Source organism: Macaca fascicularis, chromosome 6 (assembly GCF_037993035.2).
Source record: "Macaca fascicularis isolate 582-1 chromosome 6, T2T-MFA8v1.1".
NCBI classification, from domain to species: domain Eukaryota; kingdom Metazoa; phylum Chordata; class Mammalia; order Primates; family Cercopithecidae; genus Macaca; species Macaca fascicularis.
In genome coordinates, this window is record NC_088380.1 from 138,979,446 (window position 1) to 139,007,058 (window position 27,613).

Consider the following 27,613-nt stretch of genomic DNA (forward strand, 5'->3'; position numbering starts at 1 on the left):
AGTCTTTTAGTTAACAAGCCTCCAATGAGCACCTTTTTTTTTTTTTTTTTTTTTGAGACGGAGTCTCGCTCCGTCACCCGGGCTGGAGTGCAGTGGTGCGATCTTCGGCTCACTGCAAGCTCTGCCTCCCGGGTTCATGCCATTCTCCTGCCTTAGCCTTCCTGGTAGCTGGGACTACAGGTGCCCGCCACCACGCCCAGCTAAGTTTTTGTATTTTTAGTAGAAATGGGGTTTCACCATGTTAGCCAGGATGGTCTCAATCTCCTGACCTCATGATCCACCCACCTTGGCCTCCCAAAGTGCTGGGATTACAGATGTGAGCCACTGCACCTGGCCATGAGCACCTTTTCTCTAGAGCTAGGTTTCTCGGCCTTGGTACTAGTGACATGTTGGACCAAAGTCTCGTGCACTGTAGAATGTTTAGCAGCACCAGTGACTTATCTACTAAATGCCAGTAGTAACCCCCCTCCCAGAGATGTGATAACCAAAATGTCTGCAAACATTGCCAAATGTCCCCTGGGGGACAAAGTCACCCTGTTGAGAACCACCACCCTGAAGCCATTCTGCTCTCAAGAGAAGCATTCTAACTCCTAGTTCTAGTTATTGATCACTACATAACAAACCACCCCAAAACTTAGTAGCATAAAACAACCACCATTTTTAGGGCCACTGTCAAGGATTCAGAAGGGCACGGCTCTTTATTCTACAATGACTGGGATGACTGGAATGACCGGAGGTGACTGGAATGACTGGGAGTTGGAACAGCTGGGGCTAAAGGGTCCACTTGTAAGATGGTTGTTCACTTGGCAAAGAGAGCTGGAAGGCTGGGCTCAGCTGTTGAGAGACTACACATGGTGTTTCCAGCACCATGGCCTGGTCACTGGGCCTCTTACGAGGTAGCTCAAGTCTCTGGTGTGAGTGTTCTGGCCAGCAAAACAGAAGCTGCATGGCTGTGTATGTCCCAACCGTGGAAGTCACATAGCTCGTTTCCACTGTGGTCAGAAATCCACACAGGTTCAGGGAAGGAGACACAGACCCACCTCTCCATTGGAGAAAAGTCAAAGAATTTGCAACCATCTTTTAAATCCACCATACCCTCATCCAGAGTGATATAGACCTGGGGTGAGGCGGGGCAAGGTAAGTGGGTGGGACATTGAGTCCCACACTTCGTTCTTCAGACTTTTCCCTCACCTCCATCTTCATCTCTGTATTCATCTGCCTTCCCTCCTGCCTGTCTCTCTCCTGTTCAGTGTCTTTGTCTCCAGCTGTGTGGGGCAGGGTGTGGAGGTGAGACCTGGGGAGGATTTCAACCAGTTTCCTACATTCATTACCCTCACTGGCTGCTGTACCTCAGCCCCACCATCCACAACACCTGGTCTCCCCAAGTCTGAGCTCCTCCTGCAGGTTTCCAGGGGTAAAGCGGCTTTCCTCCTGTCAGTGTGCCCCCTCTGCAAGCCCTTCAGAGCCTAGCTTCCTCCATATCAGTCATTATTCCTCTACCTGCCTCCCAGCTTCCTGGAGTTTGGGGAACTCTTTCAGCCACTCATGTCTCCTTTACCATTTCCTTTGCCTTTGAGAGTTAATACCATTTGGTTTTTTGTTTGTGTGTCTGTTTGTTTGTTTGAGACAGAGTCTCGCTTTGTCGCCCAAGCTGGAGTGCAGTGGCACGATCTTGGCTCATTGCAACCTCTGCCTCCCGGGTTCAAGTGATTCTCATACCTCAGCCTCCCAAGTACCTGGGACTACAGGCATGTGCCACCATGCCCGACTACTTTTCGTATTTTTAGTAGAGATGGGGTTTCACCATGTTGGCCAAGCTGGTCTCGAACTTCTGATCACAAGTAATCCATCCTCCTCATCCTCCTAAAGTGCTGGGATTACGGGTGTGAACCACCACGCCTGGCCCCATTTGATTTTTTTAAGAGATAAGGTATCACTTTGTTGCCCAGACTGGAGTACAGTGGTGTGACCATAGCTCACTGCAGCCTCAAACTCCTGGGCTCAAGTGATCCTCCCACCTCAGCCTCCTGAGTAGCTGAGACTCCAGGTATACACCACCACACCCAGCCAATTTTTTTTTTTTTTTTTTTAAAGACAAGGTCTTACTATGTTGCCCAGGCTGGTCTAGAACTCCTGGACTCAAATGATCCTCCTGCCTTGGCCTACCAAAGTGCTGGAAGTATAGGCGTGAGCCGCTGCACCTGGCCGCATTTGATTTCTAGACTAGCATTTTAGTGGTGCTTCAAGATAGAAAGGAAACTGGGAGTGTAAATAACTGACGTGTTGAACTGGAAACCCTGTTGCACCTCTCTTGTATGGATCTATCTCTACATTGTGTTATAGTCTTCCCTGACCTGTAACAGCTCTGTGAAGCAGTACAGTGACATTCAACCTTTTGTTGATCATTCAGAGTCCTCTTTATGAAAACACTTGTTTACCTTGGAATTATTAAGCTATTAAGCTATTACCTTGGAATTACTAAGTAGAGCTATTTGTTCCTCCATGATGTGGACCCCAATCATTTTGCTGGGATTCTTCAAACCTTTCTTCATGGCCGCCTCTGTCCCTGGCTGCCTCTCATCCTATGTATTTGTGGTGAGAGTGCCACATTACAGCATGTTAGCTTCTGATGTATCTTTTCAAATGCCCTGGTGACTCTGCTGGGCGTTCTTTGTTTGCCATCCCCCGACACATCCCTGCTCCTGTTGATTTTCTGCCCTTTCCCACACCTCCCAGGGTTTGACCTTTGCGGATTCCATCAGCCAGGCTCCAGGTCCCCATGCTTCCAGTTGGGTTTGGCCAATTGAAGACCCCTTCCCTGACCAGAGGTTGGAGGCTGGGAGGGGAATTGGGAGGTGCTTTATCTCCCCAGCTCCCTCCCTTGCCAGGTCTCAGGTCAATAGTGCCTGTGTTTTTCACCCTAAAACCACAGCTCCTGCTGGCAACCCCCTCCTACAGGTCTCTCTGGGTTCCAGGAGCCCTCCCACCTCCTCCCTGGGGATTGGTGGTCACAGCTCCCACTGTTGCTGGCTGCAGGGTGTTTCACCTTTCCTTGAGGGTTTCTCTTCATCCTGCTCATCCTTGGAAACAGTCCCTTCCTCAGTCTCTCCTGTTACCAGTGGAGTGTGCATCTGCTTCCTGCTGGGACTGTGATCAATACACGAACCTTTTCTGATTTGCATCTAAAACAAGGATACTCAAGCAGGGAGGGTATGAACATTTTAAAAAAATAAAACAAGAATGAATAGTCCCTAAGTGAGCCCTGAGAGACTCTCTTCATTGAGAGTCTGCGTATGAGCTTTGTGACTTATCTAGGCTACTCAAGGGCTTTTGTTTGTTTGTTTGTTCATGTCGATGTTTTTAACCATAATGCAGATAATAGAGGGCAATAAATTAGTGACTTACATACTTACTGGAGTGATTTGAGAAGGAAAATAAGCATGTAAATAAAGGGAAGCCAGGAGAGAGAATTTATGATGACTCAGAAGTTACAGGACAGGGCCAGGCGCAGTGGCTGATGCCTGTAATCCCAGCATTTTGGGAGGCTGAAGCAGTGGATCACTTGAGGTCAGGGGTTCAAGACCACCCTGGCCAACATGGCAAAAACCCGTCTCTACTAAAAATACAAAAATTAGCCAGGCATGGTGGCAGGTGCCTGTAATCTCAGCTACTCAGGAGGCTGAGGCAGGAGAATCACTTGAACCTGGGAGGCATCGGGTCACTGCACTCCAGCCTGGGTGCCAAGAGCAAAACTCAGTCTCAAAAAAAAAAAAAAGTTACATGACAGGCTTAAAATATCAGTGGTTTTGGGAAATGACTAAATAGCTTCCTGGATAGCAGATCTTTGCTAGAAGAGTCAGATCTGAGTCTGGAAGATGAAGTTGGATGTTTATATTCTACCAGGCCTGATATTAGGAGTCCCTCAGGTGGGACCCACCCGACTTATGTGTTTCCAGGTCAGTTTTGCTTCATGATGCAAAAGTGCCATGTGCTTGTCATGATGCAAAAGTGCCAGTTTTGCTTCATGATGCAAAAGTGCCATTTGCTTCATCCATGGGGATGAGGACACACCAGAGCCCAGAGGCCTAGGCCTTGCCCACAGTCACACTTCACACCCCCAGATGCCCCCGAGGAAAATCAGGAGCCCAGTTCCCTGCATCACTCTCTTGCAAGGCTATTTCCTGGATTTGCCTGCCTCCCTTACTCTCCTGGTCCCAGTCAGCCCTGGTTTTTGTTTAATTTGTGTATTTCGAAGCACACATGTCTCCAGGGAAAAAAAATGAAATCTAGAACTCCTCCTGGCCACCCGTTTCCTGAAGCATGAAAAGGAAACATTTCATAAATGCTTTGTAAAGAAGACAACAGGAAGGGGTAGTGTCACTGGCTGGCAAGAGCTGCTGTTGTGGTATTTCACAGACAAAGGAGGTGACGTGGCACATGGGGGTTGAGGTCCCAGCCAGGGGCCGAACAGGTAGACTCCTCAGGACCCAGGCCTCCCTCTGGCCTGTGGACCTTCAGCCCTACTGGACAGGAGGAAAAGGCCTAGGGGACATTGCCCCCATTTCCCAGAGAGGAGGCTGAAGCCAGTGAAGTGGAGAGTTGCAGCTTCAGTGGGGAGACACCGTTATGCCCCGCCTGTCTTATTCATGCTTCTTTTCCTGTAGGGATTTTTTTTTTACATGGCTACCCTTGAGTGATAGAGCCTTCATCAGCTTAGCTTGTCCTCTTGCAGCCTACGCCACTCTGTACCCTTTAGCCAAGCAAGCCCAGCTGAGGCCCCGCAGCGTCCCTGCCCGGCAGAGCTACAGGAGGCCCCAGGCCCCTTCCTGTTCACTCTTGCTCCATAGACGCCACGCTGCAAAGCAGATGTGCAGGGACACCACCTGAAGACCTAGCCTGCAGCTCAGCCCCACACACTGTGGATGGTGGAGATCCCAGAGGGCCAAGGGAAGCTTGTTGAGACCTCTCTGCACTGCCCCTCCCGCAGCAGGAGGTTCATGGCCCATGCATTTCTGGGAGAGTTGAGAGGGCCCAGGTGGGTGGAATACCTGTCTGTGAGCCTCATGTCCTGTCTTGTCCCAGCTGCCTGTAGTTTGACCAGAGTATGCTAGAGGTCAGCCATTGCTAGGGAGGCTGCCACTAACCCCACAAAAAGGAAGGAAAATTCTCAGCCACAGCACTTAGAGCTGAGCCTGACGTGGTCCTCAGCAAGATGTTGCAAGTTCCTAATCTGAACACAGAGGCCAGGGAGTAAGCATCATCTGGAGCCCAGAACTGACTGTCATTACCCACAAACATAAACACCCTGAGTCAGGCCTTCTCCCCACCCTGCTCGGGTTGTCCGAGCCTCAGCACTGGCTCTGCCCTGGGTGGCAGCCCCTGGGAAGCCCAGCTGCCACCTCTCTACAAATGGCCCTGTAGAAGCTGCGCTCAGTGATCCACTTCCTGGGGTGGGGTTGGGCCCACCTTGTTGCCATTACACCCCGTTACAAACTGACGCAACCAGCTTTCAACAGACACCGCCAAGGAAGATACACATTACAACAGCATGCTGCAATACCTCTGCCCATGCAAGACACCAGCCCACATCCAAAAAATGGACATCTTCCCACCCCACTGTCTCACTCTACTGAGCTGGAAGTGGCCTTTGTCAGGACCCTTTGAGGTCTTGAGTGGATCTACTTTTCCCAAGATATTAAACCAGTGACTTTCAATCCTGGCTGTACATTACTGTCATCTGGGATATTAAAAAATATTGATGCCTGGATCTTGCTCCCACCCAAAAGAATCTGACTGGATTGATGTGGGTTTCAAAAATTTTTTAAGTGTTTGTTAAAGGATGACATATATGCAAAAAAAAAGAAAAAAGCACAAACCATAAGTGTAAAGCTCAGTGAATTTTCACAAATGAATTGACCCTGAGTAACCAGCATCCAAATCATGAAACTGCTTACTACTTGGCTCCAAAGGCTAACGTCCATTTTAGCTTCTAATGGTATGGAATCATTTCTCCTGTTTTCAAACTTTATATGATGTAAATGGAATCATGCAGTATATATCCTCTTGTTATGTTCGTGAAATGATTCATCCAAGTTGTTACTTAGAGCTGCAGTTTATTCACTCTTCTTGCTATAGGGTATTCCACTCTATGGATATTCCTCAATTTCTCTATCCATTCTACTGTGATGGATTTTTGGATATTCGAGTTGTTATTTACAGTTCAGAACTATTATGACTATTGCAATGACATGCTAGTGTGTATTTTTGGAGCACATTTATATCCATTGCTGGGCAAGCATGGATATGAGTATGTTCAGCTTTAGTACCTGTGCCAAATAATGTTCCCAGGTGGCTGTACCCATTTACATTCCCTCCAGCAATGTATGAGAGTTCTGGTTGCTTCACATTTTTGCCAGCCATTGATATTTTCTATCTTTTTCATGTTAGCCATTCTGGCAGGTATGTAGTGATATCACAATGTGGTTTGAATTTGCATTTCCCTGATGACTAATACAGCTGAGCAACTTTTCATATGTTTGTTAGCCGTTTAGATCTTCTCTTTGCAAAGTGCTTGTTGGAATATTTGGACATGAGTATTTTTTAAAAGCTCCTTAGGTAACTCTACTCTGTAGCCAGGGTGGAAAACCACTGAACTAAAACCACAAATTAGTATCTGTGGCTCCCTTTCTTCATGCTTTGCCCTTGAACTTAGAGCATTTTGGATCTGAGAGGACCTCATGGAACTGGGAAAAGATTATCTTCACTCCTTACTAAGATGAGACTATCAGGAAGAAGCAAGAGATTGGAGCTGGCAGTTAAGAATCTTTAGGAATGTGACCTCTGCTTCAGAAGGGTCCAGGGAGGGCCTGTGGTGTCCACAGCTGCCACAGACATTTCCTAGCCACAAAAATGGCCTCTTGGTGGTCTCCCCAGAGCTCCAGGCAGTCATGGGGAGGAAGTGGAGGACCCCATGCCAGGTACTTCCCAGTTTCTAGGCCAACATGAATGGGACACAGTTCATATGGGGTTGTAGTTAGACTAGGGATAGTGGAGCATGTGTTCTGGGGACGTGGGTGTGGCCAAGGGAGGCCTGCTGTCTGTGGCCTTTGTCCCAGATAGGAAATCAGCCAGTGGGGCTCTCCTACATGGGTCCAGGCCTGGCTAGCTCTTGAATTCTGTGGGTTTGTATGTGGGTCCTTACACATGCATCCTAGAGCAGGGTCCCAGGGGGCCACCCCACCCCTCCTTGACCCCTCACTCCTCTGAGCTGGGAAACACATGGCATGAAAGAACATACTATGGCTTCTAACAACATTGTGTCTTGATTGCATCCCCATTGCATCGTCTGGGCTCATCTCATCCCCACCTCTGGACTGTAACATCATCCCAGGGACTGCCAGACACTCCTCTGTGCTCCCCCACAGCGAGTATCATGCCATTTGGTAATTCAGTACAGCCTCTTCCAACTTGAGAAGGAAGATGCAATAAAAAAACAGACCACACATGGAGTCAGCATGTCCTTCTCTCAGTCTTGAGCTGTGCAGGTGTCACGCTGAGCTGCCCTGTGTGGGCTCCATGTTGGCACACATCAGTTGCAAGGGGCTCTGTGCAGTGAGTCTGGAGTTGGACCACTGGCCGGGGGCTGGGATGCTAGTGCCTGGACTGAGTGTGCACAGAGGCCCCTCAGGCAGAGCCACAGTGGGCGCTGAACCTCCTGGTGGACTTCACCGCAGTAACCAGAGCTCAGTGGGAGGGGCTGGCCTATCAACACCTGTCCTGTGTGCTTTTTGAAAAGAGCAGGGTCTACCTTCTGTCAACTGAAGTCCTGCCAGCTGCATGCCATGAGATGAAGGACAAGGTGGCACATGAGCAAAGTTGACATTTTGGAGGCTGTTAGGCTCAGAGCCAACCCTGGGCTCCGTGTAGTGCCATGACTCATGGATTCAGGCCCATCTTGGAAATTGCTCTGGGCATACAGCACTCATTTCTGATAGTCCAAGCACAGATATTAGGATTCCCCTAATTGGCTCAAATGGTGGCCTGCACCAACCAGCGACCAGAGTGCTGTCTGAATCTGGAATAACAGGAAGAACATGCCTCCAGTGTAGGAGAGTTCCCCATGCAGTGTACTTCCCATTCATACAGCAGTTGGTATCGTCTGTCTTTTTCACATTGGCCATCTGAGTCTCATAAACAGACTCCTCTCCTTCCACTGAGCCTGCATCCCAGCCTTTCCCCTTTCTTCAGGGGCCTCTCCCCAGCAATTACGCCTTTCCATTCTCTCAACCAGGGAATCTTCCAACTCTTCTTCTTCAATGGCTCCTGCCGTGCTCCTGTCTCCATCACCTGTGTAATGCTTCCTGCTATCCTGCCTTCCCCGTGGAGTACAGCCCTGCTGTCTGCTTCTCACAGCCAAGATTCTGGAAAGAAATGTCTCCTTTTTCCTCATCATCAACCACTCATTTATTCAGCAAGTGTTTCTTTTACACTTGCCTGTGCTGGGCATGGCAGCAATGCAGCAGTGAACAAAACCACCAGCTCTGGTCTCATACAGCTTATAATCAAATAGGGAGACAGACATAAATGATTAATAGATGCTCCTGTAATGGCGGTTGTGAGATGTGCTGCCACAGCCCAGCTACACATGCCAGTTCCCTTCTCTGCACATGTACATGTCTGCTTGTCCTTCCCACCTGAACTCACGTGCCACCTCACTTATGCCCCTTCCCAATGCCACACCCACACAACAAGGTGCCTCTCTGTGCCCATAGCAGCCCTTGGGTGTAACTGCTCCCCACGGAGGCTGAACCCCGAGGGCAGAGTCCAGGCCATACGCACCTTGGAGCCCTCTGCCTGGCACAGAGCCCAGCCCAGCAGAGGTGCTCAGAAGATGAATGAAAATCCCTGCTGAGATTGATCCAATCTGTCTGTGAACATCTCCAGGGTCCAAGAATTCACGGCTTTCTTTTTCTTTAGATAGCCTTTTGTTTCTTTTTGCCATTATACACTATATTTGCGTTAGGACACAACAATGTGAATATACTTAATACTGAACTCTACACTTGAAAATGGTTAAGATGGTGAAGTCTTAAGTTATATGTATTTTGCCATAATTTTTTAAAATGTAGAGAATAGGTATAAAGAAGAGAAAAAAGGGGGCAAGATCCATTTTATTGAGAAAGAACCAAGGGTGTGATTCAGATGGATTTTAAAACGTAATTTAGATTAGGGAAATGCAAATGAGAACCATAAGTAAGACACCACTTCATATCTTTTAGGATGGCTATTTTAAAACGACGACGACCTGAAAATAAGTGTTGGCAAGGAGGTGAAGAAATAGTACCTTTGTGCATGGCTGGTGGGAACATAAAATCATGCAGCCTCTGTTGAAAACAGGGTGGTGGTTCCTCAAAAACTTAGTTATCGTATGATCCAGCAGTTCCACTTCTAGGAATATACCCAAAAGAATTGAAAGCAGGGACTCGAAGTGATGTTTGTACACCAGTGTTTGTAGCAGTATTATTCACAATGGCCAAAAGGTGGAAACAACCCAGATGTCCATGACAAGAGGGGTGGATAAACAAAATATGGAGGATACATACAATGGAACATAATTCAGATTTAAAAAGGAATGAAATTCTGGTACATGTTATAACATAGATGAACCTTAAAAACATTATGCTAAGTGAAATAAGCCAGACACAGAAGGACAAATACCAGATGATCCCACTTATATGAGGTACCTAGAATAGTGCAATTCATAGAGACAGAAAGTAGAAGGATGGTTGCCAGTGGCTGGAAGGAGGAGGAACAGGGAGATACTGCTTAGTGGATGCAGAGTTTATGTTGAGGGTGATGAAAAAGTTCTGGAGATAGGTGGTGGTGATGGCTGCACAACAGTGAGAATGTACTTCATACTATGGAACTCTCACTTAAAAATGGTTAAAATAGACATAGACATTTTATGCCTATTTTGCTATAACAAGAAAGTAACTTGGGTATATTTTAGAGATTTTAGAAAATATTGTAAGCACAAGAGGAAAAAAATTAAAATCATTCGCAGTCACCAGGTAGAGACAGCTACTGTTAAAAGTTCAGTGTGTATCTTTTCATTCTCGTTCTCTCTCAAAAAAGTGTGTGTGTGTGTGTGTGTGTGTGTGTGTGTGTGTGTGTGTGTGTGTGTGTCTTCAGAGGCCACACTGGACTTTCAGGAAAGGTTCCCCTCTCTGCTGCTTCCCTGCTTGGAGCCATTGAGAGCAAGTCTATCCCTGTTCAGAGGTCAATCCTTTGAATGATTTCTCATGGCTGAGTTCACTCCCCTGCACCTCCAGGGTTGCGCTTCTCTGAAAATACCCATTTCTTTTATGTGTCTAAAAACATGGCACCCATGACCCAATAATATGTTGGAAGGGGCTGGAGAGAAAAGCGAGTGCCTCTCACACCTTCTCACACACTACACATCTTAGCGATGGTCGAGCGAGCATGTGGGCTCTCTGGACTCCTCAGTCTGTTGGTCTGGGCTGTGTCAGGCTAAGGCTCCCCGCCTCCCCTGCAACCTTGATCCCCTTGCTTCTTGAACCTGATGCTGGGCCTCACATTCTCCCTGTTGATACTAGCTCTTAAATCCTGCTTTTCCAGCTTGTCAGGAAACTGGGCCCTCATGGCCCAAAAAGCAGATCCACCCTCTCCACTGAGAGGGAAGGAGTGAAGGTCCCATAGCCTCTGACCCCTGCTGGGCCCAGGAGAGGAACAACTGCTTGCTTTATTTCTCGTGGGAGAAGTGTGTCTCCTCTTTGTCTCGGGCACCCCTCTTCCCTGTACAGCAGCAAGTCAGCAGGAATGAGCTGAGCCGCCCAAGTAGTGGCTCCCTCCACTACGGGGGCTCTGTGGTCCTGGGGGCTGTCCTGCCTCCACTGCCATAGGCCTGGCCCCAGAGCATGCTGCAGCAGTCACAACCTATGGAGGTGCCCCCAGGCCCTCATATTTGGGCCCAACTACGGCCTCCTTCCCCAGCTTTGCCACCTGGCTTGGAAGCCAGGGCACCACCAGCTTCGTTGGCAGGGAGAGGAGAAGAAAGAGGCCATGGCCACTCAGGTGACTGAAGTTCATATTCATGCACATCAGTTAGAGAGGGACAGTGCATTCATTTACCTCCAAATCCAGCCACAGACACATGGCCCTTTTCTCTTGACTCTGAGGCCTCCACAGAAGGGTTTTTTAAGGTTGCAGCCAGGACCTTTACAGCCCAGTCCTGAGAAGATTATCTTTTTATTGCAACTTTGATTAATGATTGATCAAAAACTGATGCTAGAAACACTGAAGAACAAACTTGCTGTAGACATTAGGAAAGGTCTACATCTGGCAGGCCTGGAGACCTGCCCACCCTCTCCCCCCATGGTCAAACCAGGGCAAAGGTACATTGGAAGACCCAACCCCCACACACTCTTACACATGCACTCATACACAGACACACTGAGGGGAAAGGAAGATTTAATTGTCCTTAAATCCTCTTGGATTAGGCTATAAATTGCAAATAAATGGAGCAACAGACAGAGCAAAGCACATAAGGGCCCTTAATAGAATTTCTCTATCTTGTTCTGTTTCTATAAATGCCTGTTACAAATTAGCAGCTTAAAGGGAAATCTGGAGTGTGGGAAAGAGAGACCCTTGTGTGAAGACCACAGCCTGGGCTTCCTGCAGACCTCAGGTCCCAGAGAACATCTAAGATGCCTCCAACACCAGATGGAAGAGGGCAGGAGATGCTGCACAGTGAAGCAGCTCTTCCTGAGCATTTGTGGCAGGAAGCGACTTGGAGAGGATGAGGCCGTGCCTCAGGTGTGCTCTGGCTGTTCTGATGGTCTCTGGGGCCACGACTGCCACAGTGAGGTCCATAGGCACATCAGAATCACCAAAGGGTCCAAACCTATGGCCTCAGAGCCTGGAGAGCCAGGAATCTGCATTGCAACAACTCCCCGCTCAGGGGTTCTACCAGTCCAGTGCCCGCCCTCTGAGGGCACCCAGGGAGCAGGGTGCTTGCTGGCTGGAACACTTTTTCCTGCCCCTCAGCTCCTCTGTGCTGCCCTGAGGCACAGGCAGTGGAAAGCTGGCAGAGCTGCTTCTAAATTGAAACTGGAAAATGAAACTGGAAATCACAGTTTCATTTTCCAGTTTCACTTGCACCCTCTAGTGTTGGGGTTTCTTTTCCACAAGGAGAGTCCCCCAGGGAAAAAGAAGCAGGGGTGGGAGACGGGGGGCCTTCTGGGGGAAGGCAGTGAGGGTGTCCGGTCTGCAGCCGGGCATGGAGGGGCTGTAGCGCTGCACTTGCTTCCTCTAAGCCTGGCCCGCTTGCTGTCAGCCCTGGGGGTGGTTTCCTCTCTAGGAAAAGCTAATGTCATGCTTATGCTGAAAAACTCTTTTCAGAGGTACTTTAGGAGGGGCCCTGACTCTCGGTTAATCTGGGCCATTTCATACCGGCTGTGCTCACCCAGGCACAAACACTGAAAGCAACAGCTGGCAAAGGCATCGACTTGTAGCAGCTTGGAAGACACCAGCAAAGAAGCTCTCATGGAAGCGACAGATTTCCCGAAGCGACTGGAATGTGGGGAAGGAGGGCAGTCAGGGAGAGCTGAGAACCAGCCCCCCACCCCCATCCCCGCCAACTCTACCCCATTCCTCTCCTCACCTGAAATGTCTCTTCCTTGGGAACAGCTGCCTAACCCCCTAATCCCACACACTCCTTTGTAGGTTAAGACCCCTGAAGTTGCACCGTCTCATAGCAGCTATGTTTTTCAGAGATCCGTGTGATTATTTGCCTAACGTCTGCCTCCCTCAGGGACGCAAAGTCTGTTACGCGTGGACCTGGTCTGTGTTGTTCACTGTGCGTCCACGGTGCCTGGGGAGTGCCTGTAATGCAGGAAGTACACACAAAAAATATGTGTTCATGAGTGAGGGCAGGCCTGAAGAGCCCAAGAGAAGGACAGTGCTCCAGGGAGGGGTCTGCATCGGGCTCCCCAGTGTCTGGACTGCATCCCAGCCCCTCCAGGCAACTCGGGAGGATTCTGTGGACAGATGCCCCAGCTCTTCCACCCATAGCTCCTACCCCCAGCCTGAGGAATGATTTGACTGTCCCCAGTGTGTGCAGGCAATGGGGAGGTGATAGGAGGCGATGTCCCTTGTGGCACACTCTCCCTAGCCCTGGCTTTGCCCCCCTTACCTACATAGATGGGCTTCACGGCCTCTTCCAGATAGGCAGGGCACTGAGCTCCGTGGGCCACACTTAAAAAGAAAGGCTACTTTTAGCCTGCACATCAGGAGGAGACAAGCTGGCGGTGGGGGCATGACAGTGTTTTTGTTTGTTTGTTTGTTTGTTTGTTTGTTGAGACAGAGTTTCACACTTGTTGCCCAAGCTGGAGTGCAATGGTGCGATCTCAGCTCATCGCAACCTCTGCCTTCCTGGTTCAAGCGATTCTCCTGCCTCACCCTCCCAAGTAGCTGGGATTGCAGGCATGCACCACCACACCCAGCTAATTTTTGTGTTTTTAGTAGAGACGGGGTCTCTCCATGTTGGTCAGGCTGGTCTCAAACTCCTGACTCCAGGTGATCCACCTGCCTTGGCCTCCCAAAGTGCTGGGATTACAGGTGTGAGCCACCGTGCCCGGCCAACAGTGGTTTTTAAAGGGGGAGAGCAGATGAAGGACCTTGGCGGACCATCCTCTGGGAGGAGACGTGGACTGAGGAATCAATCCTGACCTCAGGCCCCACACCACCCTTTCACCTCAGCCTCACTTTCTCATCGGTAAATGGAACTCGTTCTTGTGTATGTGCCACAGAGGCAATGTAGCAGAAGAGACTAGGGCAGACTTTGGAACTCAGCCATCTGGGAGAAAATTCCAGTTCTGTGATGACCTTGAACCAATGACTGAATTTCTCTTTGTCTCATTTTCTCTTCTGTAAAATGGGAACAATTACAGTGAATTCTGTAAATTCATTCATGTCCCTGACACATGGTGTGAGCTCAGTCATTACCTTTGCCAGAGTTGCGAGGATCTAATGAGATGGCAGATGTGAACACAGCTCCCAGACCCGAAGGTGCTGTATGAATGGGAGGGAGCAGTGAGTGTTATTTGGGAAATATTGAAGACACAACTTCCCTCCCACATGTGTCTGGGGTGGAGCAACAGTTTTACTTATTTAATGTTAAGCTGGAAGATGCACCAAAGGGAGGTGAAAAACTGAAACCGCCAACCGTTTGAGCTCCAGGCTGCACCGAAGCGGTGTGGCTGGTGCAGATGGTGAGAGCACCAGTGCAGGCCCACTTCCTCCATGAGTGCCACGCACCTTCCTCACGCTAGCCGGCTTCCCAAGGCTGCAGGAAGTGGGGCCAGGAACAGGCCCTCCGGCTGTGTTGGGGGAGGCCTGGGCAGGGGTTGGCAGCTGCTGGGTGTGAACGGAAGCCTTGGAGGTCCTTGCTAGGTCCTAGGGCCGCCTGCATGGCAGCCCCTCCCCTCTCCCTGTCCAGGCCTGCCCAGGACTAGTTTGTAGCAGACTCTTCTTGTAGCCTAGGCTCTTGCCTCTTGCAGTAGTGAGTCCCTGTACAAAAGGCATCCAGCGGAGGGAGGCAGGCTGGAGAGGAGGAGAGCCGAATCTTTTCTCAAAGGAAATGCAGTTGTGGTTTTGAGATGTTCATATTTCACATCTGTGGTTGGCGTTTCCCAGGGTTCTCAGAGGTGAATGCAGGGTCAGCCCCATGTCGCCAAATAAGGCTCACAGTGACCTTAGCAACAAGCTTTGCTGCCCATTGGCTGCCACTGCTGCCGCCTGCCAATGCGGCCTCCTGAAGGCCAGCACTGATGCTGAGCTGAAACTTCTGCATGTGCAGCTGCCTTTGTCAGAAATCACCACCCTTGGAAGCAGCCAGAGATAGGTAGAGAGTTCTGGACAAAGGTGGACAAGGTCGGTGGGAGAACTGCCCAGCTGCTCATGTTTCAGAGTCCACCTGGCCAGTGTTCCATTCTCACGCAGCACCAAACCAGCACCTTCGGCTTGGTGGCCTGGTCCCAGCTTGCCAGGACAACCCCCGATTCCATCCTGTCAACCTTGGACTCTATAATGGTCTTCATTTCAGAGCTCTGCTCATTTTAGTTCCACTGGGTTCTCCCTTGTGCTTGGCACTTGACTAAGCTCCTTCTACACATTATGTCTTTTACCTCTCTCAACAACCCTGTTAGCCAATTAGCCCCATTTTACAGGTGCAGAAACTGACGCCAAAGGAAGTCAGTAATGGCCCAGGTGACTGAACCACTAATAAGTGGGGAAGTCAGAATTTAAACCCAATTTAAACAGGCCTAGGTCCCATGCTATTAACTGTTGCACTGTATTGCCAGATACTCAATGTCCGTGCAGCTCAGTGGCTTCATTCTGTGACATGGGGATGACAGTACCGTACCTCACAGGGTTGGGGTGAGCATTGTGTGGAGTGACTTATGTCCAGAAGCACACCTTTGTACCAGTGGCCTTGGCACCCCCAAGGTATGCTCCACAAACAGCTTGCACGTTGTTTTCTCACAGCATGTGCTGCTGAAACATTGAGGTTTGTGGACCGGACTTCTCTGTAGCCCTTGTATTTGGTTTTCACTTCCTCTTTCTTGACCTCCTCCCACCCCCACCAAACTGCAAGGTAGGGAGGCTACTGAGGGGCCAGGCTGTGGGTTCCAGAGGGCACAGGGCTATCTGGGATGGAGGGGACAGGGTTCTCAAGACAGAAGTGGGAAGGTCACACTGTAAGGGCAGACATACCCCATTTCTTCTACCCAGACAACTGGGTGTGATACCACTGTTTCCCTGAGAAATGCTTTCAGGATTAAAAAGTATATAAGTAAAGAAAAAAACGCATATAAGTGATCTGGTAAAGATGAAAACATGGCTGATTGGAAGGTAGTGAATTATGTCAATTGACTTCACAATCAGTTACAGATCGAACTCCTTGTTCTACTCTTTTCCCCCTCCTCACTACTGCACTTGACTAGTCTTTTTTTTGTTTTTTGAGACAGAGTCTTGCTCTGTCGCCCAGGCTGGAGTGCAGTGGCGAGGTCTCGGCTCACTGCAACCTCCACCTCCCAGGTTCACGCTATTCTCCTGCCTCAGCCTCCTGAGTAAGTGGGACTACAGGCACCCACCACCACACCTGGCTAATTTTTTGTGTTTTTTTTTTTTTTTTAGTAGAGATGGGGTTTTACCATGTTAGCCAGGAGAGTCTCAATCTCCTGACCTCGTGATCCGCCTGCTTCGGCCTCCCAAAGTGCTGGGATTACAGGCGTGAGCCACCATGCCCAGCAACTAGTCTTTAAAAAAATGAATAATATAAAAATGTTTAAAAGATGAAATCATATATATACTCTATAACCCAAGAGTCCCACTCATCATAATCTTCTCTAACCCCACACTCTTATCCATGTGCACCAGAATATCCACATAGTACCAGAAAATGTCCAAATGACCATCAACAGTGGAGAGTACAAATAAATTGTGCAGTGTTCCTGGAGTGAAATGAACTACAGCGACTTGCAATAACTGTAATATTGTCATATTGGATAATAATACTGTAATAACAAATGATTCATCAATGAATAAAACATATAAAAGAATGCATACAGTATAATTCCTTTTAGCAAAAATCTAACAGCCGGCAAAACTGAACTGTATTGTTAAGGATACATGCAGAGGAGGTCAAACTACAAAAAGCACAGAATTATTACAAATGTCTATTTGCTCATGCACAAGGGAGGGTTGGGGTTGTGATTAGTAGGGGAACATGGAGGTGCTTTGGGGATGCTAGTATTGTTTTATCTCTTTAACTTTGGGAGATTACCCTGGATTATTGGGTAGAAACTGGGGTGGGTGGGCCCAGTGTAATCACAAGGAGAAGAGAGAGGCAGAAGGGTCAGAAGCAGAAGCAGAGAGATTACAATATATGAAAGACCTGGCTAGCCAGTGCTAGCTTTGAAGGTGGAGGAAGGGGCCGCAGGCCAAGGAATGTAGGCAGCTTCTAAAAGCTCGAAAGGGGAAGAAAGGAAAGAGATTCTCTACTAGAGCCCCCAGGAAGGAATGCAGCCCTGCTGACACCTTCAGTTTAGCCCAGTGAGACCTGTTTTAGACTTCTGACCTACAGAACTATAAGAAAAGAAAGTTGTGTTGTTTTAAGCCCCTAAGTTTATGTTAATTTATTAGAACAGCAACAGGAAGCTGGTCCACTGGGAAACCATCTGGGATATGCAGCCACCCAAAATCCCGGCTCTTGGTTAGATTCAGCCTTACAAGGCTCCACAGCCCCTCTGCGAAAGACTCCATTCCCTCTTGGAGAAGCTCAGACTCTAGAGCGCTGGGCAGGGAATGGGCCTCCATGGCATGGGGGTGATCAAGAAGGATGCCCCCCAGGACAGTGCCTCTGCTGGACATCTCTACAGAAAACAGTATATCCCTCAGTGGCATGAGAAGATCCAATAGGGTCACCACACTCCACAACTGCAGGGGAAGCTGTTCACATTTTAGTCTACGCAGCCTCTGGTGGCCAAAGATTAAGTGAGAACACTTTTGCTGTATGACCTGAAGTTCATGGTCAGCAAGTTGTAGTTATTATTATGCACGACTTAGGGGGAAGCAGGGGTCACTGCAGAGCAGCAGTGGCTTTATAGAGATTTGCTTTATGATTATTTGTTAAACTGAACATACGTTCTGTGTATTTTTCTGCATAATTATTGTTTCACAATTTTTAAAAAGTGTACACGCACATGAATCTTCTCTAGCCCTGAACAGCACAGTGAACGGACAGGGCAGCAGATGAGCTCTGCCCCACGCCGGCCCTGTTTCAGAGCAGCACTCCAGAGTGCCACACTGCTTGCTGAACCACAGCTGTTACTGCAGATTGAGGAGCCTCAGAGGGAACAGAAGATAAAGATCATTATGGAATTTAGGATTGCAGGACATTCTTTGACATTTCATAACAGCCAGGGAAGATCAACTGTGGTTAGGGGAAAAGGACAGGAAGAAACCATGGCCAAGGCCTGTCTGGCAGGACTTGAAGGGGCAGAGGGACCCCTGCAAATGACCCTGCCTGGGACCCAGCCCCACTTGGCCCCTGTATAGCACTGATTCAGCTGGGGCTTTTATCCCAGGATCCCCTCTTCAGGGATGCCTGCATTTGTTGATTATCTGTCATATGCTTGGTCCCTGCAGAATACAAGGAAAAAAATAGCCTTCAGCAGAGGCTGAGACAGGAGCCTACAGGATGCACAGTAAAGGGTCCAAGGCTCAGGATGAGGCTTTCCTGACTTTCTCCCCTATGGGACTGACGTTCTCTACTGGTACAGGGCTTGTTTTATTCATCCTTATGTCGTTCACCTGGAATGGGCCCAGGGTGACAGTTGTTATAATAAGTGTTTGTCAAGTGAGCAAGCGTGTGGAGCGTGCACTGTAGAGAGTCAGGTCTCTATAGGATCCTGCTGGAGAGGCAGCCCACTGGGCTCGCCACTTCTCCAGAGGAGGGACTGGTCCCTTGCCAGACAGCCCTGACAGCTGGAGCAGGCTTCCTCAGGGGTGCCTGGAACTGCTGACCACGGCTGTTGCCCACTGGCCCCTCTTGGGAAGAGCAACCTGTCAGGTGTTAAAGATGGTCTTCCTTTCTCTTCTCCAAGCTAAACATGACTAGTTTCCATCTCACCATCTTCTGGCCCTCAGCAGACTGGTTATCCAGTCTGGAGAGGCAACAGTAGTATCCAGATGTGATCTGAACAGACAGAACCATGGATGCAGACACAAAATTCAGGTTTGTGTGCTTCGGCAGTCACTATATGCAAATTGTAATGGGGGCAGTGGCTGGCATGGCCTCCAGCACTGTGGGGAGGATCAGGGTGTCTGCCCATCATTTTTCTCTCTTTGATAGACACTATTTACATAGACACTGTTTTGGTGTAAAACCCTACGTTGTAGCCCTTGTCAACAGTGTTATGTTTCTCCTCAACTGTCCCGGAAACTCCCTGAGTAGGCAGGAGGTTTCCTGGCTGGCTTGTAGGCACTCCATACCTGTTAGCTAGTATTATTTATTTGTTGTTTTATTATTTGAATGGACAATCATTCATGTCATTTAATGAGCATGGGCTATGTGCCAGAAACCACCAGGTGCCAGAATGCAACGCTGAACTACAATAGACCTGTCCTTGGCCCCCAGAGCTCCCAGACACGCTAGGAAGACTTGTTGATTGAATGATAAACCTTGATGGAACTCATGATTAACATCTTCACCACCAGACATCATTGAGTGCTCTCTGTGTGTTCAACTCAGAACATACCCTTCCTGTACTCAGAGACTAGAATGTGAGAGTCATTAAGGGAGACACCATTGTGGGAGTGAGAAAATCCTGGACTTGGAACTGACTAGGGATCACCTCCCAACTCTGCCATGAACCCACTGTGTGACCATGGGCAAGTTACTTGTCCTCTCTGAGCCTCAGTTATCTTATCAGTGAAATTGGGTTAATAATATATCTCTCAGTGGCACAAGAGGATCAAATAGGGTCACCACACTCCACAACTCCAGGAGATGCTGTTAACATTTTAGTCTATGGATCCTCTGGTGGCCTCAGATTTAAATGAGAGCACTTTTGCTATGTGACCTGAAGTTAATGTCAATAAGTTATAGCTATTGTTATGTATGACGTAAGCAGGGGTCACTGCAGGCCAGCAGGCTGACACAATTTGGCCAGGCTTTGTTCTTCAAGGAAGGGCAGGGCTCTGAGAAGTACAGACTATGATGCAGGTGAAGGCCAGGAGGCAGGGACTCCCAGGGCAGGTCTGGAAGGAGTGAGGCTGGTGAGGGAAGTGGTCAGCAACCTCAAGGCATGAGTAAGGCGCTTGCCCTTCTCTCCAGGCACAGAGGAGCCGCTCGAAGCTGGGCACAGAGCTGGGATGGATGAGACCAAGGCGAATACTTTACTTATTAAGCTGCAAAGGACCCTAGGGAGCATCTTGTGCAGCATCTTGTCTTACCAGGTAAACAAAGGCCAGGGAGGGAAAGTAGTGAGTCTCCAGAGTCACACAGCAAGGACCAGGGCCCAGGCCAAGACTCCCACCCCTGCAGAGCCGAGCTCAAATTATTCCTTGAGCCCAGTTTGTGGCTCCACAAAAGAAAGTTCCTGGCACTTTTTATATTTATTTATAATTTTTTTCTGATTATAAAAGTAATTATAGGCCAGTCAAGGTGACTCACACCCATACTCCCAGTACTTTGGGAGGCCGAGGAAGGAGGATTACGTGAGCTCAGGAGTTCGAGACCAGCATGGACAACATGGCAAAATCCTGTGTCTACAAAAAATTAGCTGGGCGTGGTGGTACATACCTGTAGTCCCAGCTTCTTGGGAGGCTGAGGTGGGAGGATCACTTGAGCCTGTGAAGTCGAGACTACAGTAAGCTGAGATTGCACCACTGCACTCCAGCCTGGTCAACAGAGTGAGATTTTGTCTCAAAAAATAAATAAGTAAAAATAATTATAGGTCATCATGGAACATTTTTAAACTATAGAAATATTTTAAAAATTTTTATATTATATCACCTGTAATCCCACTATCCAAAGGTAATTACCTTTAGTATTGTGATGTATTCTCCCCATCTGTATTCCACAAAAAATTATATGTTAATTAGATTTGAATTGTGTTGCATATAGTTTCACATCCCCCTTTTCCCCTGTAAAATTGTGCTTTATGAGAAGGAGGGATTGTTTTTAATGTAGAAGAAACTCTAGAAAACCTTTTTTTTTTTTTAAAAAAAAAAAAAAAAAAAAAGCAAAGCCCCACAGTCTGCAGTGGTTGGAGGACATCCTGTGGGGCTGCACGGTGGCTCTGTCGCACATCCGGTGTGAGCTGCAGGGTGGTGGCAGTGGCTGGGTCCTTTTCTCCCCTGGCCAGGCTACACCCTTCTGCCTATGGGTGAGACAGAGTTTTGAAGCGTCTGCGCTTACCCCTTCCTTCCTAACACAGGATGCTGTGATCATTCACCCTATCAAAAGGCATGTGGGGTTGTGATCGTTACTGTTTGCATCTCAAGCTGTGCAGCACAATGTTTTCTCGTGTGTTATCTCACCTGAGACTCACACATCCTGTGAGACAGATAAGACAAATGATGTTGTACCCATTTTACAGATGAAGAAACTGAGGCTACAAAAGGTCTAGTGGCTTATTCGAGGCCACATAGCTAGTAAGTGGCAGAGCAGGGACTTTATGCAGATCTAGCTGGCATCCAGTAACTTTTTTTTTCCTCTAAACTTTTTTTTTCTGGTAGTCCTAGCTTTTCCAGAGCTAAACTGAGTCCCCTTAGTATCCCCTTATTAAGGCCAAGGACTGAGAGTGTTATGAGTATTACGGATGTATGGAGGGGCCATGCAACTCCTTCCTGGGAGTCTTAAGCCAAGCCCTGTGGCCTCTGACTAGTTGTCCTAGGTGGCCTGACCTCAGCTCACTGAGGTTTGGGGAGGGGGCTCAAAGAGGCAGCTGCTTCCTGTAGAGAGGTCTAGCAGAGGCACTATCCTGGGGGCATCCTTCTTGACCCCCTCCATGCCATGGAGACCCATTTCCTGCCCAGGCCTCTAGAGTCTGAGCTTCTCCCAGAGGGAATGGAGTTTTTCACAGAGAGGCTGTAGAGCCTTCTGAGGCTGAGTCTAACCCATGTGCAGGGATTTTGGGCAGCTGCATCCCCCAAATGGTTTCCCAGTGGATCCGTTTCCTATTGCTGCTCTAACAAACTATCATAAACAGGGCTTGAAACAACACAATTTTTTTCTTTTTTCTTCTTCTTCTTTTTTTTTTTTTTTTTTTTTTTTTTTGATACAGGGTCTTGCTCTGTCACTCAGGCTGGAGTGCAATGGTGCAATCTTGACGCACTGCAACCTCTCCCTCCTGGGCTAGACCATCCTCCTACCTCAGCCTCCCAAGTAGCCGGGACTAAAGGCATGTGCTACCACACCTGGCTAATTTTTTATATATTTTATAGAGATAGGGTCTCACTATGTTGCCCTGGCTGGTCTCAAACTCCTGGGCTCAAGCAATCTGCCTGCCTCAGCCTCCCAAAGTACTAGGATTACAGGTGTGAGCCACTGCACCTGGCCCATTTCTTTTCTTATAGTTCTGCAGTCAGAAGTCCAAAACAGGTCTCACCGGGCTAAACTCAAGGTGTCAACAGAGCTGCATTTCTTCCTGGGGGCTCTAGTGGAGAATCTCTTTTCTTCCTTTCCCTTTCCAGCTTTTAGAGGCTGCCTGCATTCCTTGACCTGCAGCCCCTTCCTCCACTTTCAAAGCCAGCACTGGCTGGTCAGGTCTTTCACAATGTGATCTCTCTGGTTCTGACCCTTCTGCCTCCTTCTTCTTCATTTAAGAACCCTTGTGATTACACTGGGCCCACACCAATAATCCAGGGTAGTCTCTATATTTGCAAGTGAGCTGGTTAGCAACCTTAATTCCATCTGCAGTTTTTTTTTTTTTTTTTGAGACGGAGTCTCACGCTGTTGCCCAGGCTGGAGTGCAGTGGCGCGATCTCGGCTCACTGCAAGCTCCGCCTCCCGGGTTCCCGCCATTCTCCTGCCTCAGCCTCCTGAGTAGCTGGGACTACAGGCGCCCGCCACCGCGCCCGGCTAATTTTTTTTTTTGTATTTTTTAGTAGAGACGGGGTTTCACTGTGGTCTCGATCTCCTGACCTTGTGATCCGCCCGCCTCGGCCTCCCAAAGTGCTGGGATTACAGGCTTGAGCCACCGCGCCCGGCCCCATCTGCAGTTTTAATTCCTCTTTGCCATGTAGCAACATATTCATAGGCTCATGCATTAGAACGTGGACCTCTTTATTCCACTGTGGACCAATATTCTGCCTTCCACACCAGCCTCTCTTCTGAGTTTTCCAAGGGCCCCCCATCCTCAGGCATCCTCAGGAATCCTCAGGCATCATCAGGCATAGACAGCGGGCTGGGCCAGACCACAGCCAGCATGTTCCCACCACTATCAGAGAGGTCCTTTCTGCCCAGGTCCCCTCCCACCTGCCTGCTCCTCTTTCAGTTCGTTCTGTCCTGGATTCCTCTTCCTTCATCCTCTGCTCCCAGTCTTAGGTAGAGAGGAGCTGGGCAGGAAGTGCCAAGGGGTGTGGAGATGGCGGAGGGGGAAGGTAAGGCCTGAGGCACCAGGGCTGTGGGAGCCCAGGGAGCTGAGGCCTTTCAATCCAGACACCCTGCACTTCTTAGGGTCTGGGGCCTCTGGGGACCACACACTGAGCTCCAGGGCTGGAGGGGTGGCCAGCCAAGTATTAGACCCTTCCACCTGTATGTCCCTAGCTGCCCTTAACAGCCATAGTTCACCTGGCCCTTTTCTTGGGTGATAACAGACTGTCTGCCTTCATTTATTCCCTTTCCCCTGTCCCTCCCTAGGCCTCAGGCTGGAACCTTATAGTCCCAGCTTCTCGGGAGGCAAGGCCCCAGCCATGCCTCTGTCCCTGAGCTGCTTGGTGTGGGCATGGGGGATCCAGAACCCCAGCAGGAGGGCAGATGGCAAGCACAGGGCAGGAGGGGCTGGACAAAGCCTTTGGCCCTCAGGGAGGGTGACCAACTGGCCCTGGTTTGCCTGGGACTTGCCCAGTTTTAGCACTGAAAGTCCCAAATCCTGGGAAACTCCTTGGTCCTAAGCAAACTGAAACAGTTGGTCAGCCTATCTCCAAGCCCTTTCGCACCTCCTAATCTATTCTAGATCACCTCTGCAGCCTGTACAGCTGGGCCTTTGGACTCCTGGATACTAGAGAGACCTGGGCGCTGAGGAAGGGTCCCGAGCCAGTACCAGGAAAGGACAGACTCCTGCTTGCAGCATTCCCAGCAGAGATATCGCCTGTGGACACCACGTCTGTGTCTGCATATGGCAGAGCTCCCACATATATGCACAAGGGAGTGAAAAAATGTGTTTGCACCCCAGTCTCTAAAAATTCAACAGCCTGGTTACTTCTGGGTGGTATATTGCAGGTGACTTTAATACGTGTTATTTGCTCATCTGTACTTCTTACTCTTTGTACAATGAAACCATGTTCCTTTTACTTATGTACATTTTTAATAAAAGAAAGTTGTTAATGACTCAGCCTTCTATCTCCAGTCCTGCCGAAGGAGACAAGCGGTCATGCTGCATGTTGTACACACACTGGCCCTTGGTCTGGGGCCTTTGACCTTGGCTGCTGGTTGGTCATGGCCTGTTCTGCCCAGGGTTCTACTGCAGGGGCAGGGTTGGTTATTTCTCTGTGCCTTTTTGCCTCTCAGCCTGCTTGCTCCTCTGGACCCCAGAGTCTAGCCTGGTCCCCCCAGGGGAGGGACTCAGAAAGTGCTACTCTAGAGACATGCTAACTACATCTCTGCTGAGCAGCAGGAGATGCTCTGAAGTGCCAATCCTGGCTGAACGCTGTGAGAATATGGAAGAGATCAGCTGCTTGCCCCTGGGGAGCTTCCAGTCTGGTTGGCGAGATTGGGTACCCTGTAGCCCTTGTGGGGACTGGCAGACAGGAAGGGACAGGCCCTAGAGGGTGAGGCTTTGCCTGTGAGGGCTGTCACCAGTCAGAGAAGGGAGGGCCCCAGGGCTCCATTGCACACATCTTAGGATGGCCAGAGACCAAAACTGGGGTCCTCCTCAGTGACCTGAGGCAGGCCCCACAAGCTTGCGGGTAGATGGTCTCCTGGGCCCAGAACTCTGGCTGCTTGCCACCTATGACAGAAGAATGGTGATGAACACTCACCAGGCTGTTCCAAGTCTTTGAAAGCTGGACACCCCCAGGTCCTCCTCCCTGCCCCACCCCACCCCCACCCCATATGGGAATGCCAGGCTGTATCCTTCGCTGTGACCTCTCCCAACTCCAGCTCCTCTCCGCATCCCAACAAGCCAAGCAGGAGCACTTGGAGGGGAGCCCTGGGTCCCCAGCAGAAACAGCCCTCCACTGCCCCCACAGTCAGGCCATCAGCCCCCACCCCAGCCCCCACACCGGTCCACCGTTGCCCTGGTGTGGCCGACATGACAGGACTTCTTGTAATTCTGGCCTAATGGCTCCCACATCCCCAAACACCAACTCCATGTCCATATGCCTCCCTTGTTCCACAAAGCCGGCTTTCTCCAAGAAACCAGAGAAGCACATGATCCCTGCCACACCTCTCCTGGGGCCTCCCTCCTGATCTGAGATCCTGGGTATATCCCGTGGCCTCTCTGAGGGAAGGTAGAGCTGAGTTGTGTGGGGTTTTTTGTTTTTTTAACCACTGTGTAAGAACTCACTACTTGGGCCCCAATTCTGGACAAATTCCAGATTGACAGTGTGAGGGAGAGGTGGTAGCAGAACTGGACATCCCCACAACATTGTTGCTTTGAAGGAAAGAAGGAGGGCAGAAACAGGAGGGGACCCAGCATTGGCCTGAAATGGATGCAAAGGCCTCACCCAGGCTGCCCCTCTGGGCTGGCACAGGAGGGCAGGGGAGAGCCTTCCCTAAAGGAAGCCTGCAGGTGAATCCCAGCGCCCGCCTGATGTAGGGTAGCAACTGGCCACCTGCCAGAGGTGCCAGGTGTTCTCAGGGATCAAGAAACCAGGAATTAGGCCCACCAAAGCCATAGGGTCTGACCCGAGCCTGGTGGCTGGGAATGAGGAGGTATCTGTGCATGGTCCTGAGTCTCACAGTCAGCCACCCAGGGTCCAGATCTCTAAGGAACCCCAGGACCTAACAGCAGGTCTGGTTTAAAGCAGGAGAACAGGAGACTACGTTGTCTTGCTGAGACAGAAACATGGCTGAAAAGTCCTCTTTGATCCTGGGAGCTGAGATAAGGCCTAGCAGGCCAGAGTCCCCTGTTTGCTCCAGACAGGCCTGCTGTGGCTGAGCTGCCCCCTGCACTGAGGCCAAGTTACAAGCCTGTCTGTGTCCCGGCCCCTGGGGGCCCCACCCTTCGAAACTGCAAGTGGCCTCCAGGGCATAGGTGGGGCATTGCTTCCCTTGAGGACCAAGCCAAACCCTACCCTGTTGGGGCCCTGGGGCCTGTAGCAGCAGAGCCATGTTGCCAGAGGTGTCGGAAGCTGTGTGTGCTGGGGGAAGGGAGGAGATCTGAAGGCAGGACAGCAGCTGCAGCTTTTGCTGTCTTCCCTCAGCATCCACAAGTGCTTGCTTGGCATAAGGTGCTCGGGGCCTGCCCCTTGCTAGTTCTCCCCAGCTTCTTGTGTAGGCCTCCGTGTTCTTCTCTCAGGCAGCCTGATATGGAACCAACCTGGATTCTGGGCACAGACAGATGTGGGTTGGAACCAAGGTTCTATACTGATTAGGTGGTGAGAGTTGGTTTCCTGGTCTGTGAACAAGGGCCGTGGTGGGGTGCCAGTGCCGTGGTGCACACGGGGTTCTTGGCACAGCACCCAGCACAAACTGAGCACTCAAGACCTGTGTTGCCATTATCCAGCCAGACTTTGAGGTCTTTTCCAGTTCTGCTCATTTGTGAGCTTGTGGGATCATCTCCTTGGGTGAGGAATGATGGGCTGGACGTCTGCCTCCCCTCTTTCATTCAGTCCCCATGTCCTTGCTCCATAGCCTCCACTATCTCCCCAGCTGAAGTTTCACTCAGCACAGACTCTGCAGGCCTGTGTCTTACCACTGAGCCAGCAGACGTGGGCTTCTATAACTCCTCACCCCGAGAAAACCAGCATAAATGGGTCTCTTGAGAGCTGCCTGGAGCTAGGAAAACTATGTGGCCAGCAGCTATACCCTTCTGCTGCCTTAGACTTGGCCCCACAAGGGAGCTCCGGATGAAGACACCAAGCTCCAACCTGCCAAGTACTTTCACCCCTGCAAAAGGAGGGCACCAGCTCCCCCTTCTCCCACCCCAGGCCTCCTTCCTCTGTGACAGCTGGCAGAACTGGGGAAAGGTTAGTGCTGAGTTCTGATGAATTAGAGGATTAGTCGTGCCCAAGTTAAGGAATAGCATTACATCTGATAGAGACGAAAGCTTTCTATAGGGTCACTGTATTAGCCCTGGGTGCTCCAACAGGACTGCCTGGAGGACATCTGTACCCCTTTTCCCCTCCACATATAAGGGCAGATTTTTGGATCTGTGCACAGTGTGAAAGACCAAGTGGTCCCAGAGAATGACAACCTGGCTGTTTCCCAGCCCCACCAACCGGAGGCATTACTGCTAGAAAAAAAAAACTCCACCTCCCAAGGCTACCCCAGGATTTCAGTTCCCACTTTGGCAGGCCCCACTGGAGACTTCCAGAAAAATCAGAGAAAGTTCTTACCTTTGGAGTTGTAATGGTCACAACACCCTGCACACAGTGCACTAAGAGATGTTGAAAGCTGACTCACCAAGAAGGGGTGGTTTGCATATTAGCTTCTAGCTTTCTTCCTATTGCCAAGTGAGCTGAATGAATAAACCAGCCCAATGAAAGTGACACCTTTGGAGTTAAGGCAAGGAAGCCCATGACTAACCACAAATGCCCTCAAATGTCTGTAAACTTGGCCCAGTATGAGAAATCTAGCTGGTGTGGCTGAGCACCACTTTGTCAGTTTACCCCAGTGGAAAGTGGTCCTTGATGACAA

The 27,613-nt window shown here is 49.7% G+C and overlaps 1 protein-coding gene across 10 annotated transcripts in view; it reads left to right on the top strand.

Moving 5' to 3' along the window:
* Window positions 1-27,613, top strand: part of LOC102122672 (uncharacterized) — a 137,565-nt gene that overhangs the window by 43,125 nt on the left and 66,827 nt on the right. For 3 of the 10 annotated variants that reach the window (XR_012414064.1, XM_005557724.4, XM_073994212.1), the window contains one exon: window positions 23,769-24,142. The exons of 2 other annotated variants lie outside the window; for them this stretch is intronic. Coding sequence is in view for 7 of the 8 variants with exons in the window: in XM_005557724.4 (XP_005557781.3) it covers window positions 23,769-24,139 (371 nt within the window). In the remaining variant the exon portion in view is untranslated. Of the gene's footprint in view, window positions 1-7,390; window positions 7,424-12,420; window positions 15,857-16,461; window positions 16,644-18,689; window positions 18,848-19,921; window positions 20,044-23,768; window positions 24,143-27,613 lie in introns of those variants that run through there. 5 more of the 10 variants (XM_005557723.4, XM_005557728.5, XM_045394903.3 and 2 more) reach the window with 5 other exon arrangements.